This window comes from Elephas maximus, chromosome 3 (assembly GCF_024166365.1).
Source record: "Elephas maximus indicus isolate mEleMax1 chromosome 3, mEleMax1 primary haplotype, whole genome shotgun sequence".
In the NCBI taxonomy this organism is placed as follows: Eukaryota; Metazoa; Chordata; class Mammalia; order Proboscidea; family Elephantidae; genus Elephas; species Elephas maximus.
In genome coordinates, this window is record NC_064821.1 from 193,104,129 (window position 1) to 193,120,920 (window position 16,792).

A 16,792-nucleotide genomic window follows, 5' to 3' on the forward strand; every position below is an offset into this window, starting at 1 on the left:
GCCATTCAGTTCGGTTGCTGGGACACGCGTTACCATGGCGACAAGTCTGCGCCGCGCAGTCTGAGTATTTAAAGAGCAAGCGCGCGCAACGCCCGGGCATCAGAAAGCGGCCTTCCGGGGTCTCGTGGTCTTTTTTTCATCCCCTTTCCCGTTCCTTTTACCCTACTCCAGGCTCCAAATCTCTCTGGCCTTCAAGGGGAACCCAACTCCCAGCCCACCCCCGTTTCTCAGGCCGGTCCGGCTTCAGACGGTGGGGAGCGGGATCCCGGGCCCCGGGCGGGCGGGAGGGACGGGACGCGGTGCAGTGTTGTTCTTTCCCCCGCCAATATTGCACTCGTCCCGGCCTCCGGCCCCCCCGGCCCCCCGGCCTCCCCCTTACCTCAGCGGGGCAGCTTCCGCTCTCCTGGCTTCGACCCCGGCTATCTAAGACAGACTGGAGTGTTGCCGCTGCCGCCGTGAGTAAGTAGGGTGGGGAGGGCTGTAGGCATCCTCCGAGCAGCATCTCATCCTTCACCTAACCCCATCCGGCGCCTTCCCCACCTGCGCCCCAAACTCTGCCAAATTTCCCCTAGATCTCTTAACTTTTGTCCTACCAAGCTTCTTCCCTTCTCCCCTTCAGGTTCCTTCCTGCTCCCCGACCTATCCCGGCAAATCCCTAAAATAAGCAATTGCACTAGGTTAGAAAACAACTGGAACTTTATGGCAATGTGCTGTTATCTTTCCTGGGGTGTTACCTTTTCTGGGGTGAGTGCCTGAGAAATACCCCTTGAAAATGTCCCATCCCCAACCCCTATGGGGCTGAACTCCTGGTGGGTGCCAAAGGAGGGTCTGTGTTTGGCTGAGGGGCTGCAGATTAGACCCTAGGGTCTCCAGGATGGACCCCGAGGCCAAAGGGTCTAAAATCAGGATTCTGAATCCGGTGGCCACCTCCTCACACCCTTTCCTGGAGCAGCTGCCTCCGGAATGGCTCAAAGTCCTCTGGCACTGTGTCTGAGGAAGGGGAAATGAGTAAGGTCAGAAGATGTGGCTCTCTCACAAGGGCATGAGGGGTCAGGTGGATCTTGGTCTAGTGCCTCACCATTGCATCGATACTGGAGATTGGACCAAATGATGTTTTCTTGGGAGAAGCAGAATACACCAAGACGCCCCCCTCGCATGGATGTGTCAATGATCACCCCAGAATCTGCCACTAGCTGGGGACCCTCATAAAGCTTCACCCTGTCCAGGAAAGGGGGTCCATTGGTGCTGGGATGCCAGTGGTCACTGTGCCACCATGCCCTGGTCCTGCTCACCCCCAGTCCCCCTTGAATTCACCAGGCTGCAGAGAGAAGGGAGGGAGGGGGAGGGAGAAAGGAAAGGGGAGGGAAGGGGGTGCTTTTCTCAGGCCTGGGGCCCCTGGCTCTTTGTCCAGCCCCCTTTGCATCTCAAAGCACCAGCCGCATTTCAAGCGAGGATTGGGTTGCCATGACGATGAGCACAATGGGCTGGGGGGTGAAGTCACCCGCTTCCCAGGCTCTAGTCCACCCCTCCCTTATCCCCTGCTCTGGCCCCCCACAGCCCCAGGCACCTTAAAGGGGAACTAACCCAGATCCCTGGACTCTGGGTTCTTGGCCTTAGAAAGTCCACCTCCAGTCAGACCCATTTCCCCTCCTTTGCTTGTCAGTGGCTTTCTGCAGTTAGCAGCCCCAGCTCCCCACCAAGTGGGGGCATTTGTCTGAGGAAAATGTAAAGTTATGGACAAAGTGCTGAATTGAGAGGCCTCAGCTGTTGCTACTCAGAGCTGTGAAGTCTGGGCCTGGGTTTGTTCTTCTGTAAATGATGAACCCTTCCAGGTCAGACTTAATGAGGCATGTTTGGGGTTTGGAGAATCCCAGATAATCATTCAGGCCATCTAGCCTAACACCCTTATTTTACTGAGGGGAAATGGGGCCCAGAGGAGGAGGGACTTGCCCAACATTGCACATAAGTCCTTGGCAGCACCAGCCAGAGCCCCTGCAGCCTGACCAGCCAGAGCCCCTGCTGCCTGATGGTAGGAGGAAAGCAGAGCCAAGGTGGCATGTCTGTGGTGAGAGGGATGATAGAAGTAGCCCAGTCCTGGCCCGTGGTACCAAGGAATTGAGGAAAGAGGAGTCACCGGTGAGTCTCAGCTAAAGGGGAAAGAAAGACCAGGCCTGGGGTCCCCTAGGAGAGCTCAGCCCCTCCCCTCACCGGATGTAGCCAACTTGAGGCCGGTGCAGCAGCTGCCAGCGGTAGGAGGTCTTGTCACGCCAGCCCACATTTCGTGGGTCAGTCCACAGCAGCCGTACCTGATCAGCGGTGTGGCCGGTATGCCACAGGGCATTCCGGAGGTGTTCGCCTGGCCCAGACACTGATGTCACTGCCTGGGGGGCAATGACAAAGCCAATGGGTCAACTACAGGAATCAGAGTAAGGGGCGAAAACAGGTGGTAAGTGTAGTTGGGGAAAGAGCGTGATCAGGAGAAGGTTCCGGTGCCTCAGACAGCAGACCTCCAGGCCAAGTGTCTGAGTAAAGGGGTTCCCAGTCAGGCTGTGGGGGCGGTCCTAGAGTTAGAGGGGAAACTTTGGAAGGGGTTCTGGGTGGGGGAGTCTGGGCAACTGGGGACCTTGAGCTGCAGACCAGGCTGGGCAACAGCCCGGAAAGGTGTGGCCTGCCAGTAGGTTTGCTCCGTCTGCTTCCACATGACCACGTAGAAACGGCCGCTGTCTTGGTAGCTGAAGAGAAAGCCTGCGTAGTCATCATCGGTCACTGTGTTCACATGGAAGGTGCCTTCAAAGTCCACACCATTGAAGGCTGTATATCCTGGGGGTAGGGGATAAAGTTGGGGGCAGCAAAGCTGCTGGTGGCAGAGGAGAACAGGGCCCATTGTGGGGCGGGGTGGGAAGAGGTGCCTGCTCTATGTGTGGCCAGCTTGCCCCACCACCCTCTCTCTCTCCCCTTTGCCCATCCTCCCTGTCCGTTTCCTCCCCTACCCTCTGACCCTGTAGGATTTCTTTACTCAGAAACTATTTAATTAGGTGTCCCTTACGTACCAACTGCCAGGCCGGGGTCACTGTTCATGGTCTGAACGATTTCCATGCCCTGGTGTTGTGCAGTAAAGAAGAAAGCCCTGATCCAGATGCACTGCCCTACCCAGGTCCCACCTGGTAATCTGCTCCGACAACACCTACCCCCAGCCCACTGCCCTGAGTACCTGGTTGAGAACAACCCAATTTGGGTCAATCTGGGCATCACCCTCAGGGTCCAGAACAACAGTCTGATAGGCCCGAAAGTCTGTGAGGGTCACTTCTGCACTTTCAGGACAAACATCCAGGGGGTCTACCACAGCGTCATTGTCAAAGTCATCCTCACACACGTCACCCACGCCATTACCTGGGCAGAGTGAGGCAAGGTGCTCAGGAAGGCCCCGGTTATTGCCACTAGCCAGCACCAGCACCTCTTGGGCCTTGCATGCCTGACCAGCCCTCCCGACCCTGTCCCTTCTCACTCCCCATGAGGGCCTACCACCTCCTCTAAGCAAAGCCCACACCAGCCCAATCTCACCATCTGAGTCCTTCTGATTGGGATTGGGCACCAGGCGACAGTTATCAGGACCGGGAGGCACATAATCTGGGATCCCATCATTGTCATCGTCCCCATCACACTCATCTCCCAGTCCATCATTGTCTGAATCCAGCTGGGAGCTGTTGGGCAGCTGTGGACAGTTGTCCTTGGTGTCCTGATGCCCATCTCCATCGCTGCCCAGAAGAGAAGGGACCAAATAAATGACTAAAGGTACTACATCTTTCCCCTCTCTCCTGTTTATGTGTCTCTCTGGGGTCTACCCACCATCCCTGTAATCAGCTGGATGGGGTGAAGGTCCAGCAGTAGGAATGGAGGGTAGACTATGGGAATGACTCCTTGCTCAACAGTGGTGGAAAATTAAGGCTAAATCATAGAAGTTGAGAATGTACTGACAGAAAGTAAAGCAATCCCCTGTGAGACCTTCCATCCTTTGGCCAAGACCCTACCTGTCTTCATTGGTGTCACAGACATCCCCTACCAGGTCGCTGTCTGCATCTGTCTGAGAAAGAGGGGCCTGTTCTCACCATCTCCTCTTGAAAACTCAAGAGGGTAACCTGACCGCTTCCCATCCAAAGCCCTGAGGCTTCATCCACCAGTCTCTCCAACCTTCCCCTACCCTTTCCATTCCTCTGTACCTGGGTAGGATTGCTCATTTCAGGGCAGCTGTCACAGGCATCTCCTACTCCATCCTCATCCCTGTCTGTCTGTAGTGGGTTGGGGACTTTAGGACAATTGTCCAATCCATTGGGGATGCCTAGAAGACATGGGGGTAGCTCACATGCTTTTCTAGGTTGGCGAAAGCTCCAAGCTTTGTCTACTAACCCAGAAGGTAACTGGCCAGGAAATCTGCCTGTACCTTGCTTCACCCTCTTACCCATGACACTGCCTAACCCCACACGTTCCCATTGACATCTGCACGTAATCGCCCTCACCTAGGCCAACTTCCACATCCACACTCATCATAATTCTCATAGACTTCCTAGTCTTCTTACTTCATCCCCCGTATCTAAATTCTCACAGGTCTTCCAGCCACCCCCTCAGCCCCAGGCTCGCACCATCCCCATCCACGTCATTGTCACAGGCATCTCCTTCTCCATTGCCATCTGTGTCCTTCTGGTCATTGTTAGGAACGTTGGGACAGTTGTCACAGGCATCACCAAATGAATCTGTATCTGAGTTCTGCTGGTCCTTGTTGGGAAACAGCCGGCAGTTGTCCTGGGCAAGGGGATGGGAGGGGAAAGGTCAGGCCTCCCCCAAACCATTGGCCGCCTTGCACCCACGTCCCTGTATCCTTGTCTAAGATCACCACTCCTGTGATGATCGGGCTGCTTGGCATAGCTCCAACCACTCAACCTCCATGTAGTCCACCTTGTCCTGAGCATCAGGTTTATGTCTCTAGAGTACTGGGGCCCCCTTCCCAGAGAGCTGCCAGCAGCCAAGGAGGGAGGGGAGGTTATGGGACAAAGACAACAGAGACAGAGAGAGAACAGAGGGAGGGGAGCAAAGGAAACCAAGAGCTAGAAGGGGCAGGATGATTCGGGAGCTACCTCAACATTCTTGATCCCATCCCCATCAGCATCATCGTCACACTGGTCCCCTACACCATCATTATCAGCATCTTCCTGTCCAGAGTTGGGTGTCAAAAGGCAATTGTCCTGAAGGTCATGAAGAAGATGGATGAGTTCTGACCTGACTCAGCCTGGGGCTCCCACCCCTGCCCGCCCACCTGCCTGCCTGCCTCTTGCACCTGCTTGCAGTGTTTGTTGTTGTCCATGCAGGGCAGTGCTTGGTCTGGGTAGCCATCAATGTCAGTGTCAGGCCCACACACGTTCCCGTTCCCTGCCCAGCCCACATTGCACTGGGCAACACAAAAAGTGGGTGTTAGCAGTCTGGGCTTGCTCTTCACACCCCACCATTCTCCAGCTCCAGGCCCTCCCCACCGGTTTCTGGGCTCAGGCCCACTCCCCTTTCCCATGAAGGCCCCCATCCCAGTCCCTAAACAAGTCTACCAGCTTGACCCATTCCCCCTTTTCCTTCCAAGCTCCAGGCCAAGCTCACCAAGCAGGACACTGCACCATTGCGTTCAAAGAGACAGTGAGCGTGGACATGGCAGGGGCTGTGGGCTGGGCTGTGGCAGGTCCGTGCTGGGATGCAGCCCTGGGTCTGGTTGCCCAGGAAACCCAGGCGGCAGGGACCACACTTGAAAGAGCCCTAAGAGTGGGAAACAGTGTCTCAGGAATCCGCCAGCCAGGCACCTAGCACCAGCACCATCCCCACGGTACAGGAGAGCACTCAGCTGTAAGCCAGGTTTATCAGTCATCTCCTTTAGGCTTTCATGACAACCTTTCAAGGTAGGTAATAGACCAATATCTCAAATGAAGCTGAGGCTTAGAAAGGTTAAATAACTTGCTACATGTCACACAGCTAGCCAAAGGCACAAGGAGAATTCCAAACCAGGTCCACATGGAAGACCAGCTATGTATAGTGCCCTAGGAAGGAGGAGGAGGGCAAGTGGGAAATTTGAAGGGGGCTGCTCATTCCCACTGCCCCAGACACACAGGGTCTTAGCTCACCACAGTATTGGTGCAGATGGAGTTTGGGTCACAGCCGCCGTTGTTGCCATCATTGCATTCATCGATATCATTGCAGACCTGAAAGAACACACTAGGAGTGGAACCAGATCTAGGCCAGGTCTCCTCATATACAGGAGATGCAAAGCCAGCAGATGAGCCAGTGGCCTCATCTCATTTATTACAAGGATCCGTGTCCAACCCAGAAGCCCTTGGAAGGCCAAGATTCCCTGTCCATGCACCCTACCCAACCTGACCTGTTTGCTGGCCCGGGCATAGTCAATGCCCACACCAGACACACGTGTGCCCTTGTACCCTCGAGGGCAGGCCTCACAGTGGAAGCCGGGCATGGTGTTGATGCAGTTGGAGCCCGGGAAGCAGGGGTCAGCATGAGCACACTGGGGGCCAAATAAGAAGACAGGTCAGGCCCCCCAGGAAACAGCCCTGCTGTAAGAACTTCTCTACAGCCCTTTTACTCCCGCTCTCCCTTTAAGCAGCTCTCCCCACCCAACCTCACTGTGGTCCTGGCTCCCTCTGGGCTCCCCTGCTCCCACCCCATGCCTTTGGTTATCTGTCTCAAACTTCCCCTGCATCCCCCTCCCCCCGCCCCCAGCTCCTTCCCTGTTGGCCCTTCAGCCTTTGGCTGGGCCTAAGGTCTCCTGGCCTCATATTTCCATTCTGGTCTCCAACCTCTCCTAAATCCCGGGTGCCTCCTGCCCCCTTCTGATCCCCTTACCGCAGCTTTCTGCACCCTTCCGGGCTCTGACCCCCTACCTCATTGATGTCAGTGCAGTGGGTGCCATTGCCCTGTAGGCCGGGGGGGCAGGGCCCACAGCGGTAGCCGGGGTGCTCGTACACTTCCATGCAGTCCACGCCTCGGAAGCAGGGGTTGGGGCTACAGTGGGACCGCTGCTCATGGAAGCCTGGGGGGCAGGCAGGGTCAGAGCCACCCAGAGAGAACCATTCAAATCACCACAAGGGGGAGCAGAAGCATGGGGTGGGGAGCACAGCAATGTCACCTGCAGCCCTGCCCTGCTCTCCCACTCACCGCACACCTGACACTCCATGATGGTGTTTCGGATCAGGGACATTTCCTTCACCTGGTAGAAAGGTGGGGCGGAGTCAGCTTTCGGCATCTGCCACCCCACTCCAGCATCAGTGCCGCCCTTCGCTGGCCCACCCGAACCTGGTCTCGGATATCATCCCGCAGCTCCACCAGGATCTGGTTGAAGAGGGTGAGTTGGGTGACTAGCGCCTTGGTCTGCTCCCCTGTCAGGGCCCAGGATGTGGAGAGGCTTAGAACTGTGGCAACAGCACTGGCCCCTCCTTGCAGTAAGCCAGCTCCTGCCACGGTTGCCCACCCCCCTACCTTTAAACCCCACCCTATTCCTGGCTGAAGAAGAAATTTCAGGCAGTTGCCAAAGCCCGAGACCTCCCCACCCCTAACCCCCCTCGACCTCACCAAGGCCTACTCACCTAGGATGGAGTGGAGTACGCTGGTCACTGGAGAAGAGAAGAAAACAGTCAGGGGGTGGATATACGAAAGGGGGCTCAGCTGGTGAGGAGGAGGAGGAAAAGGACAGGGACTAAGGGCTGGAGCTTCATGACAGATGCTGGGAGAGGGCAGATATGACAGGCAAGTAGCACCAGCTCACTCCAGCTAGGCAAGAGGCCATCTAAGAGAGCTGCTTCACAGACAATCAAAACCCGAATCCTCCTGGTTCCCCGGCATGGTAGTAGCAGAGGAATCCATGTGAGAGGTGACGCAAAGCAGAGCCAGCACCCCAAAACATTCCATTTCTTTCCTCCAAAGCTTCCACCCCAAGAGCTCTTTCTGTAAAAAATCTGGGAGAAGTGGGTGTTTGGTATAGGGAAAGGCCTCTCTGAACACAGCTAACTGCCACAGTGACCAGGTAGATGGGCAATGCTCAGAGAAACTGCTGGCAGGTGACTGCTGCCAACAGGGGCTGAAAACTGCCAGAGACCAGTATTTTAGTCAACCAAGACCAAGCAATTAACTTCCTCGCCCCACCTCAGAGTTTCTGTCTTGGATTGTTCTATTTTCCTGGCTACCCTGGTTGGCGAGATGACCTAAGCAGGGAGATTTTTGTGACCCACACCTCCTGGGATGGCTGTATTCGGAGGCCAGAGTGAGAGATCTAGGAGATTTGGGGGTGATAGGCCTAGAGACCCCAGGAATAGGTGAGCAAGAGGAATAGGTGTTAAGGGGGATGGAGGTCCAGGGTGGAAGCCACAGGAAGGATCTGGTGTCCAGGATGTCAGCTAACAAGTCCCCATGTTACCTGCACTGTGGATGGACTCATCCCCCTGGAACGGACACTCACTCAGGGCTCCAACCCGGGCCATGGACCCACCCAGGATCATCTTCATAGATTCCACAAAGCCCTGGGGGGTAGAAGCACAGGAGAGTGGCAGGACCTACCAACTCCTCCTCCAACTGGAGCAAATTCTTGTTTCTCCAGAAACTAAGAGCATCTTCCCTTCATACTCACCTGCATCCTCAAATAAGCCTTCTGTCCAGTCCTAATCTCCAGCCCATCGACCTCCGCTGGAGGAATGGGGGCCAGTGCTGGGAGGCCAGAGTGCTGGTCACCCAGTTTACAGTCCACATAGAGCTGCAGGGCAGGGCTGGGTTGGGACGGCCCTCGGAGTCGCAGGAGAGCCGTATGTGTGCGCCCATCAGCCAGGCTGGCTTGCTGTAGGTTCACTGCGTGGACTTTGCCATCCTCCCGCTGGTACCGCACCAGCACTGCCCAGGAAGGGAGGTCAGTATAGGCACTGTCCACCACCCCCTGTCTCCTAGTTGAGCCTTGGATTGCTTCTTTTCTGGATACCACATCTCTAGGGCTACCATCTCTTACTTAACTATGTATCTTAACGCCGTGTATATAAGAGGCACGCAACGAGGGGTTTTGTTTTTTTGTTTTTTTTTTAATTTTTCTTATTCTTCAGTGTCATCAGATCTCTACCCCCCCTAGGGTGGCATCCGGTTCTGTACCCACTGAACTGTCCCTGGGATCTGAGGGGCCTCTCTCTACCACTGCTGGAGTCTTCTCACTCGCCCACCAGGCATCCTCAGGTACAACATCCCGCCCCTACAAGTACCAGGCCTTACCCTGCTGTTCCAGGGTACCTAGCTTCCTGAGGCACCTCCTAAGCATTCCATACCAGGTACCCCACCCTGTGCCTGGGCACAGCCTGATGGGACCATGGTCCCCAGTGGAGCCCCAGGAGAATTGGGAGGGACCTGGGAGTGGGGGAGAGGGAGTGTTGCTCAAGGGGGTCACCACTGCAGGAAAAGAGATGCCCACCAGTCACCTTTGTTGATCTTGCCCACAACGGAGGCTTCCAGCCATCGCGTGTTATCCTGGCGAGAGTAGAGACCAAACAGGACACCACCCTGCTTGGGGGGCAGGCGGAAGGTGGCCAAGAGATAGATATCCCCAGCAGTGAGCAGAGCTGTCCGGATCTTCTCCGCCACAGCTACCATCTGCCGGGACTCACCCATAGTCAACAGGTCAATCACTGTCAGACAGGGGTTATCAAAGGTCAGACAAAGGGGTCAAGCCCTCAGGGATGGGGTGTTCCTCATCACCCCCTCCCATCACCACTAGGCAGCATTAGTCACCTCACTCAACCTTTGTTGAGGTATTGGGCTACCACCCTCTGGGGACCCACAGGGTTGAGGCTCACTTGGGAATACAGAAACAGTGCCCTTGCAAACTTGAGACGCCTCCACCAGGTGGCGCAAAGGAGTCACTGCTGATCCCAGGCAGGAGTGGCACCTGGTGCCCACAGCGCAGAAATGGGAAGGCAGCTTCTTTCCACTGCAGGATTTGGCTCTTTTCACACCCCAGTGCCCCTCCTCCCACCCTAGGGACTCAGCACACTCGCTCAGGGTGAGAACAGCTGCCCACTGAGGGCTCCAGCCCTCCCACCGGCTGGGCTCCCTCCCAAGGGAATGTAGGACCCAGCTCCTCTACCTCTTGTGTCCTGGCCAATCTGTGGTTTCCCCTCCAGCTAGTAAAGAATCTGTGCCTGTGTCATCTGCTCCAACTACCTCTTCCACACCCATGGGCCCGTCCCACCACCAGACCTCCGAGAGAGAGCCCAGACCTCTTGGTCCCCACCCCCACCCCATCCTTGGGCAGCCAGGAGCCAGGGACGCAGAAGCCCAGGGTCCCAGCCACCTTAGAGCTGCTCTCCCAAACCCTGGGCTGCCTGTGGATGCTCAGACCCCAACCCAGTCAGGCAACGCCAGCATCCATCCAGCCCTCTGTCCTGGCCTCATGCCTGACCCTGGCCAGCTCCCACCCACCCACCACCCTCTGATGCCCATCCTTCCCCGCCGGACCATAATTTCACCAACTCTAGGCAGGATAACGCTCTTCTCTGGCTCGGTTTCAGTACTCTTCCTGCTTCCCCTTGCCTACAAGTTCCCTGCTACCTGGGCCAGAGGCAAAAGGAGGGGTTATCAGGGAGGGGTCTAACTGGACGGAGACAGGCTTACCCTGCAGGTCCTGACTGGCAGATGCGAAAGAGCAAAGGAGGAGAAGAGCCAGGGCCCCCCGAAGTTCCTGTGTCTCCATGCCGCTCGGCCGGCTCACTACCCCTGGCAGGCGGGCGGCTGGGAGGGGAAAAGGCTAGGCGGAGAGAGTCGGAGAGGGGGGCGGAGGGACGGAGGGGAGAGTTGAAGGGGGGGCTGACTGGCGGCTGAGGGGGGGGGCTGAAACAAAGAGCTGCCAATCACCCTGGAGGCATCCCCAGCTCCCGGAACCAGGGGCATTGGGATAGCGTCCTGGAGGCCCCTCTCCCCTAGGCGCCTGTCTCCCCTGGTATCCCCTTGTTGGGGACCTAGGCTCACAGCACTACCGAATACTACTGTGTTCTGGGAGCCACAGTTGGGCAAGGCAGGAACCCCTAGCAGAGGCAGTGCCAGACGGGGTGCACTGAGAGGATGCCAAGGGAGAGGTCGAGCCTAGCTTGCTTAGTGTTTAGTGCTTAGGGCATGAAGTGCTTAGGGCACATGGCATGAAGCTTGATGCTTTGACAGAGTAAGTCCTTTTTACTGGGGTGGGGGTCTCCTGACATGTGCCTGTGCCTCCATTTTCCCTCATTCCTAGGAAAACTCGGAGTCTGGAAGCGTCCGATGGGAGCTAGAGGGAGGGTCTAAGACAGTGGTCAGTGAAGTCGGAGTGAATAAATCAGGAAAGAGGACAAGGGCAGGAGTAGAAGACCAGAGGCCATGCCAGGAGCCAGAGCCAGACTGGGGAACGCTGGGGGTACTGGCCCACGGGCCGCGACCTGGATGAAGCTGAGGGGCGTCTCGGTTCCCGTTACCAAGGCAACAGCTCACTAGTCCCACCACCCCTCCCCCTCCCCAGGCCCCAACCCGGCCTCCACTCCGGCCGCTGCCACCGCCCCTGTTTTGTTTCCATAGCGACGAGCGGCGCGGGGCCCGCTCCAAACATAACGCGCTGTGGAAAACATGCGGCTCGGGGGACCCCCCCGCAGGCCTCGCTCCGGGAAGGGCCACGAGGGGCCCCGGAGCAATCCAGGCCACGTGCACTTTTGCGAGAACCCCGAGAGTCGGCCCAGGCGCCCGAGCACCCCCTCTCCAGGGCCTGCCACGCCTCCCGGGGTTCGGGGCTCCCCTCGGCCGAGGCGCTGTGACTCTCCGACGGGCTTCTCGCCGGCAGCCCTTCCCCCACTCGGGGACCGCCTCTGGTTCGGCTGGCGGTCGCCCTCCCTCAAAGCCTGCGGCCCCGCCCCCCTCCGGCTAGCCGCCACTCGGGTCTGGGGAAGCCGCGCCTTCGCGGGAGCCAGAGCGGCGGGAGGGGCGGTGGCGGGGGGCGGTTCCGCTCCGGGGACAGCCTTAGAGCGGAGGAAGGTGCTTCCGGGACAGAGGGCGGGCAAGATGGCGGCGCCCATGGAGTTGTTCTGCTGGTCTGGGGGCTGGGGGCTGCCCTCCGTGGACCTGGACAGCCTGACCGTGCTGGTGAGGAGGGACACCGGCGCCCTCTGTTGCGCCCTGGATGACTGGGGCGGGGGTCCGAACTAGCCGAGCATCCGAATTCTGCCCAGGCTCCTCAGCACGGGATGCATTGAGGGAAACTGAGGCAAAGAGCAGACATGGCCGATTTGGGTTCAGTGCACTGTGCCTTATCAGCCTAGGTTTCGTGCAGAGATGGAGAGAGGCCCGGCCGGGGGTTCAGGAGATGGGTTCTCGTCTTCACTCTGCTATTCAGTGGCTGTGTGACCTTGGGACGACGATCCCTTCTCTGTGGGTGCTGTTCTTCAGCCGAGGTTTACTAGGCTGGACAATCTCAGGGATCTCCTGCGGCTTGACATGCATGTCTTCTCAGCCCCCTTTTCCTCCTCCTCGCTAAACAGCATTTACTGAGCCTATTGTTTGTTAGACCAAAAGGCCCACAGTCATGTTCAGTAGAAAGAGCTTTGGAGTCAAAAGACAGACTGCTTCATTCATGCACCCATTCATTCATTCATTCATTCAGTAAGCATATGTTATGCCTCTCCCTAATACTAAACATTGGTGTGCAAAGATGAATAAGACTTGGCTCGTACCCTCCAGTTGTTTACAGTCTCATAGGGAAAGGCAGACATGTATATACATACATGCGATAAATGTTCAGGTGCTAAGGTATTAGGAACAGGTCCTGGAAGAGGGAAGAGGGATACTGGTTAGGAAAAGCTTCTTAGTGTAGGTGTTCACCAGGCAGACGTGAGGAGAGGAGATAGAGACAAGGGTTTTCCTGGCTGATAGAACAGTATTTGTAATTACGGACCTATTCCAAAATATCTCTGAATCCTATGTTGTCCATTTGTAAAATGGTAATGATAACACCTGTCTCTTTTGTGAGGCTACTTGATTAGTACTTCCAAGCAGAGGGTGTGGCACTTAAGAGTATTCAGTAAATGTTATTTCTCTTCCTGATTCCCCTGTGGGGGCCATGTCCCTGGCCTCTCTGCTTTCTGCTGCTTTTCCTGCAGACCTATGCCAGATTTACTGGTGCCCCACTCAAGGTACACAAGATCACCAACCCCTGGCGGAGCCCTTCAGGTACCCTGCATTCCTGGGGGGTGAGAAAGGGAGTGAACAAAGGGAGGAGCAGAAGACACGTGGGGATGTGATACAAATGTGTACTAATAGGCGGCTAAGGGTCTGCTGGGCGTACTTCTCTCTCAATGCCAGGAACTCTGCCTGCCCTTCGTACCAGTCATGGAGAGGTCATCTCGATGCCACACAAAATCATCACCCACCTTCAAAAAGAGGTAGGTGGCTTGGGTTGGGGTGCTGCCAGTAAGGGAGGTCCAGTCAATTCAGTACAACACATATTTATTGAGCAGTGGATATATGCCAAGCTAGACACAGGTGACAGAGCTTCAAAGAGCACACAGTCTGATGGGGGAGACACACACAACATCACTGTGATACAGTAAGCTGTAGGCCAGAGACTAAGCTTGAGGTGCTGGTGGAGGGGGGGGTGGTGCTTTGGAGGCACAGTGCCCTTATGCTTGCCAGATGGGGAGGGAAGGAGGCACAGGCATACATGGAAGGGACAGGAAACTGGAAAAGAGTGGTTGGCTTGGATGAGGCCCTCAAAGGTGGGGCAGGAGAAGGATGTCTAAGGACCACTTCCCTTTTTTCTAGGATGAGGTTGGGCTGGATCTGGGGTTCTGGATGGACACAGCTTAGAGCCAGGGTACAGAAATTGAAAGAATATTCCAGGAAGAATGGGGAGGCCTAGGCTGTGCTCTTCACTCTGCCACTGACTGTGTGACCTTGAGCAAGTCACTTAGCCTCTCAGGTGGAATTTAGCCAGGATGCTTTCCAAAGCTTCCTCCAGCATTCATGGTCTGTGATTCCAAGAAGGAACTCACTGTCAGAAGTGGGACCTTCTTCCTCACTTCAAAAGTGAAGGAACTGAGGAATTGACATGGGCTGAAAGTAATGGAGAAGATGATCCAGATAAAAGCCAATGTTCCTGGCAGGGGCTGGACCACTGCCCTGAATACTTATGTATAAACATTGCTTTTCCAGTTTCCAAAGTTTTCTTCAAACTTATTTCCTAACGTAGCTGCAGTAAGGGGAGAAACTGAGGCTCAGGGATTTAAATCATGCTCAGGAGGTTATCTGGGGGCAAAGCTTACTTAGGATGTGGAGGAGGTGCTGAGGAGCAGAGACTGAGCCTGGGAAGGCAGGGCAGGCTGAGACCTGGGGGTGGAGGTGGAATGTGTGTGTGGTAGTGGTGCCTGGGGCATGGAATGAAATTGAAGAAATAGCCAAAAGCCGGGCATTGAGGGAGCAAGCCAGGGTGTCCTGGGCATGGGTCACTGAGTCCAGGGAGAGTGAGGATGACGTCCCCTAGTTCCTGAGGCATCCACTGATGCCCAACCTGCATCTGAGCTTCGCTCCGCTAGCTTTGTGGTGTCTGGATCGGGGAAGTTACTGTTAGAAAGTTGCCGTCAACAGGCGTGCTGCCAGCTTTCCGTGGAAAGTCTGGGAGCTGCTCCTAGTTTGTGGCCGAGCCTTCCTTCCTCCCCCCAGTGGGCGCGGGACCTTGACAGCCAGCGGGCTCCAAGACCCAAACTTACTGCCAACAGCAACAAGCTACTGGCTGGGCCCAGGCATGGGGGACCTCAATGGGAAAAGCTCCTTGCTCTGCCTCCCCTACACTCAGAACTGGTGAGGGGAGTATCAGACAGGATGGCCCTCTTCCTGGAGACATGCCCCTGCAGTCCCCCTCACGGATATTTCTTCCACAGAAGTACAATGCCGATTATGACCTGTCAGCCCGGCAAAGGGCAGACACCCTGGCTTTCATGTCTCTCGTGGAGGAGAAGCTACTCCCAGTGCTGGTGAGTGTACCCAGACCTCCCAGCACTCATGGCTAGCTGGGAAAGGGTCAGGCACCCACACACAGGCTCGGGGCACTGCAGGGCTAGAGGCCCACCATGTGCTAAGCAGGTACACTGGCTTAAGACCTGCTTCTTCCCTCCTGCCTACCCAATCCAGATACATACTTTTTGGGTAGATGCCAAGAACTATGTGGAAGTGACCCGGAAGTGGTATGCAGAGGCTATGCCCTTTCCCCTCAACTTCTTCCTGCCTGGCCGCATGCAGCGGCAATACATGGAGCGTTTACAGCTGCTGTGTGGGGAGCGCAGGCTGGAGAACGAGGAAGAGCTGGAGAAGGAGGTACCTCTGGGATGAGCCCTAAGGATGTGTCCAGGAGTGGGAGTGCCTAGGAGAGGGCTGGCCCTGTGCCTGCAGCCCCAAGCCCACCTTGTGTCCTCCCTATAGCTCTACCGAGAAGGTCGGGAGTGCCTGACTTTTCTGTCTCAGCGCCTGGGTTCTCAGAAATTCTTCTTTGGCGATGCGTGAGTCTGATTTCCAGGGGATTAATGGGTGGCTTGGGAGGAGACACAAGTTTAGATATAACCACAGGAGCTGAGGTGGGCTGAGGCCATTCCCAGGGACTGGACAAGGAGTCCTCGAAACAGACATTGGTCTGGTGACAGTGGGACTGTGTGTGAGGCTGGAGCCTCGTCGGTGGTACAGGAGGGTGGGAGGGCAGCCAGTCACAGGAGGGGCCTGCAGGGCTGCAGGGCACTCAATGTGCCCTTTATGCAGCCCTGGGATACAGCCGCATTCAGGGCCAGGCTGGCGCCACTTGGGGAGCCCTTCCCACACCAGGTCCAGAACTGTGCGTCCTGTCCTCCCCCTGGTGGCCCCCTGCTGCCCAGAGCCCACCTCCTAGGGCCCAGACTCTTCCTGCAGCTCCATCTTTACCTCTTTGCCTATCATCCTCCTCCATTCTACTCTCTCTCTGCTCCAGCCCCGCCTCCCTGGACGCCTTTGTCTTTAGCTACTTGGCCCTGCTGCTACAGGCCAAGTCACCCAGTGGGAAGCTACAAGCCCACCTTCCAGGGCAGCACAACCTCTCTGCCTACTGCAGCCACATTCTCAGCCTCTACTTCCCCTGTGAAGGAGGTAAGGGGCCGGGGGCTGGGTGGGGGCCAGCCTTGGGGAGAGGGACAGGGATCCAGGAACCAGCCTCGTGCCCACTTTCCTTCTTTGCCCCTCAGCTGAGGTGCCACCCCCACGCCCGACACCAGCAGGCCCGGAAACTGAGGAGGAGCCATACAGGCGCCGGAACCAGGTCCTATCCGTGCTGGTGGGACTGGCAGCCATGGTGGGCTATGCCTTGCTCAGTGGCATTGTCTCCATCCAGCGAACAACACCTGCCCGGGCCCCAGGCACCCGGGCCCTGAGCATGGCTGAGGAAGATGAAGAGGAATGAGTTGCCCCCATCTTGTGGGACTGAGTTTTCTACTCTCGTGCATTCCAGAGGCCACATGCCTCCCCGTTGTCAACAAGAGCCAGAAATGGGGTGCCAGTCCCCAGAATAAACCTGCTCACTGACTGAGATCAGACATTCTCTCCTTTAAGGGGCCGCCACTTGGCCACCTGGGGGCTGAGTCTCTGCACTGTGCTGGGCTTCCTGAGCTCCTCTGCCCCGATGCTGCCGGCGCCTCTGCACAGGCCCTGTCTGCCTCTCCAGGAATGACAAGCAGGCCTGGCTTTGGGTCCAGCT

General features: G+C 56.6%; 2 protein-coding genes across 3 annotated transcripts; one reads left to right on the plus strand and one right to left on the minus strand.

The window, feature by feature from the left end:
* Window positions 1-677: 677 nt before the first annotated feature.
* Window positions 678-10,822, minus strand: THBS3 (thrombospondin 3). 2 transcript variants are annotated; one of them, XM_049880691.1, is made up of 23 exons: window positions 10,684-10,822; window positions 9,492-9,698; window positions 8,666-8,922; window positions 8,456-8,558; window positions 7,629-7,655; window positions 7,339-7,421; window positions 7,201-7,252; window positions 6,927-7,075; window positions 6,410-6,550; window positions 6,156-6,233; window positions 5,641-5,793; window positions 5,330-5,440; window positions 5,130-5,237; window positions 4,638-4,797; window positions 4,218-4,336; window positions 4,029-4,081; window positions 3,562-3,755; window positions 3,212-3,390; window positions 3,051-3,099; window positions 2,624-2,820; window positions 2,209-2,381; window positions 1,079-1,218; window positions 678-990 (listed from the first exon to the last, which is right to left on the minus strand). In XM_049880691.1, the coding sequence occupies exons 1-23, from the start codon at window positions 10,760-10,762 to the stop codon at window positions 932-934; spliced, it is 2,871 nt and encodes a 956-aa protein (XP_049736648.1). In that variant the 5' UTR covers window positions 10,763-10,822; the 3' UTR covers window positions 678-931. The 2 variants fall into 2 exon arrangements, with proteins under 2 accessions (XP_049736648.1, XP_049736649.1); XM_049880692.1 differs by lacking the exon at window positions 678-990 and having other exon boundaries at window positions 1,133-1,318.
* An 839-nt stretch (window positions 10,823-11,661) lies between these two features.
* MTX1 (metaxin 1) lies at window positions 11,662-16,626 on the plus strand. The gene is made up of 8 exons (XM_049880695.1): window positions 11,662-12,171; window positions 13,185-13,254; window positions 13,387-13,466; window positions 14,961-15,053; window positions 15,211-15,393; window positions 15,499-15,575; window positions 16,034-16,188; window positions 16,284-16,626. The coding sequence occupies exons 1-8, from the start codon at window positions 11,662-11,664 to the stop codon at window positions 16,496-16,498; spliced, it is 1,383 nt and encodes a 460-aa protein (XP_049736652.1). The 3' UTR covers window positions 16,499-16,626.
* Window positions 16,627-16,792: the final 166 nt, after the last annotated feature.

Excerpts from the sequence above, each read along its gene's own strand:
- THBS3 (XM_049880691.1), bottom strand. The coding sequence starts at position 10,762 with ATGGAGACACAGGAACTTCGGGGGGCCCTGGCTCTTCTCCTCCTTTGC. Across the intron at positions 5,238-5,329 it reads ACAACAAACACTGCAAGCAG|GACAATTGCCTTTTGACACC; the intron begins GTGCAAGAGGCA and ends CATGACCTTCAG. Across the intron at positions 1,219-2,208 it reads CCTCAAGTTGGCTACATCCG|GGTGAAGCTTTATGAGGGTC; the intron begins GTGAGGGGAGGG and ends TTTCCTGGACAG.
- MTX1 (XM_049880695.1), top strand. The coding sequence starts at position 11,662 with ATGCGGCTCGGGGGACCCCCCCGCAGGCCTCGCTCCGGGAAGGGCCAC. Across the intron at positions 13,467-14,960 it reads TCACCCACCTTCAAAAAGAG|AAGTACAATGCCGATTATGA; the intron begins GTAGGTGGCTTG and ends TTTCTTCCACAG. Across the intron at positions 15,576-16,033 it reads AAATTCTTCTTTGGCGATGC|CCCCGCCTCCCTGGACGCCT; the intron begins GTGAGTCTGATT and ends TCTCTGCTCCAG.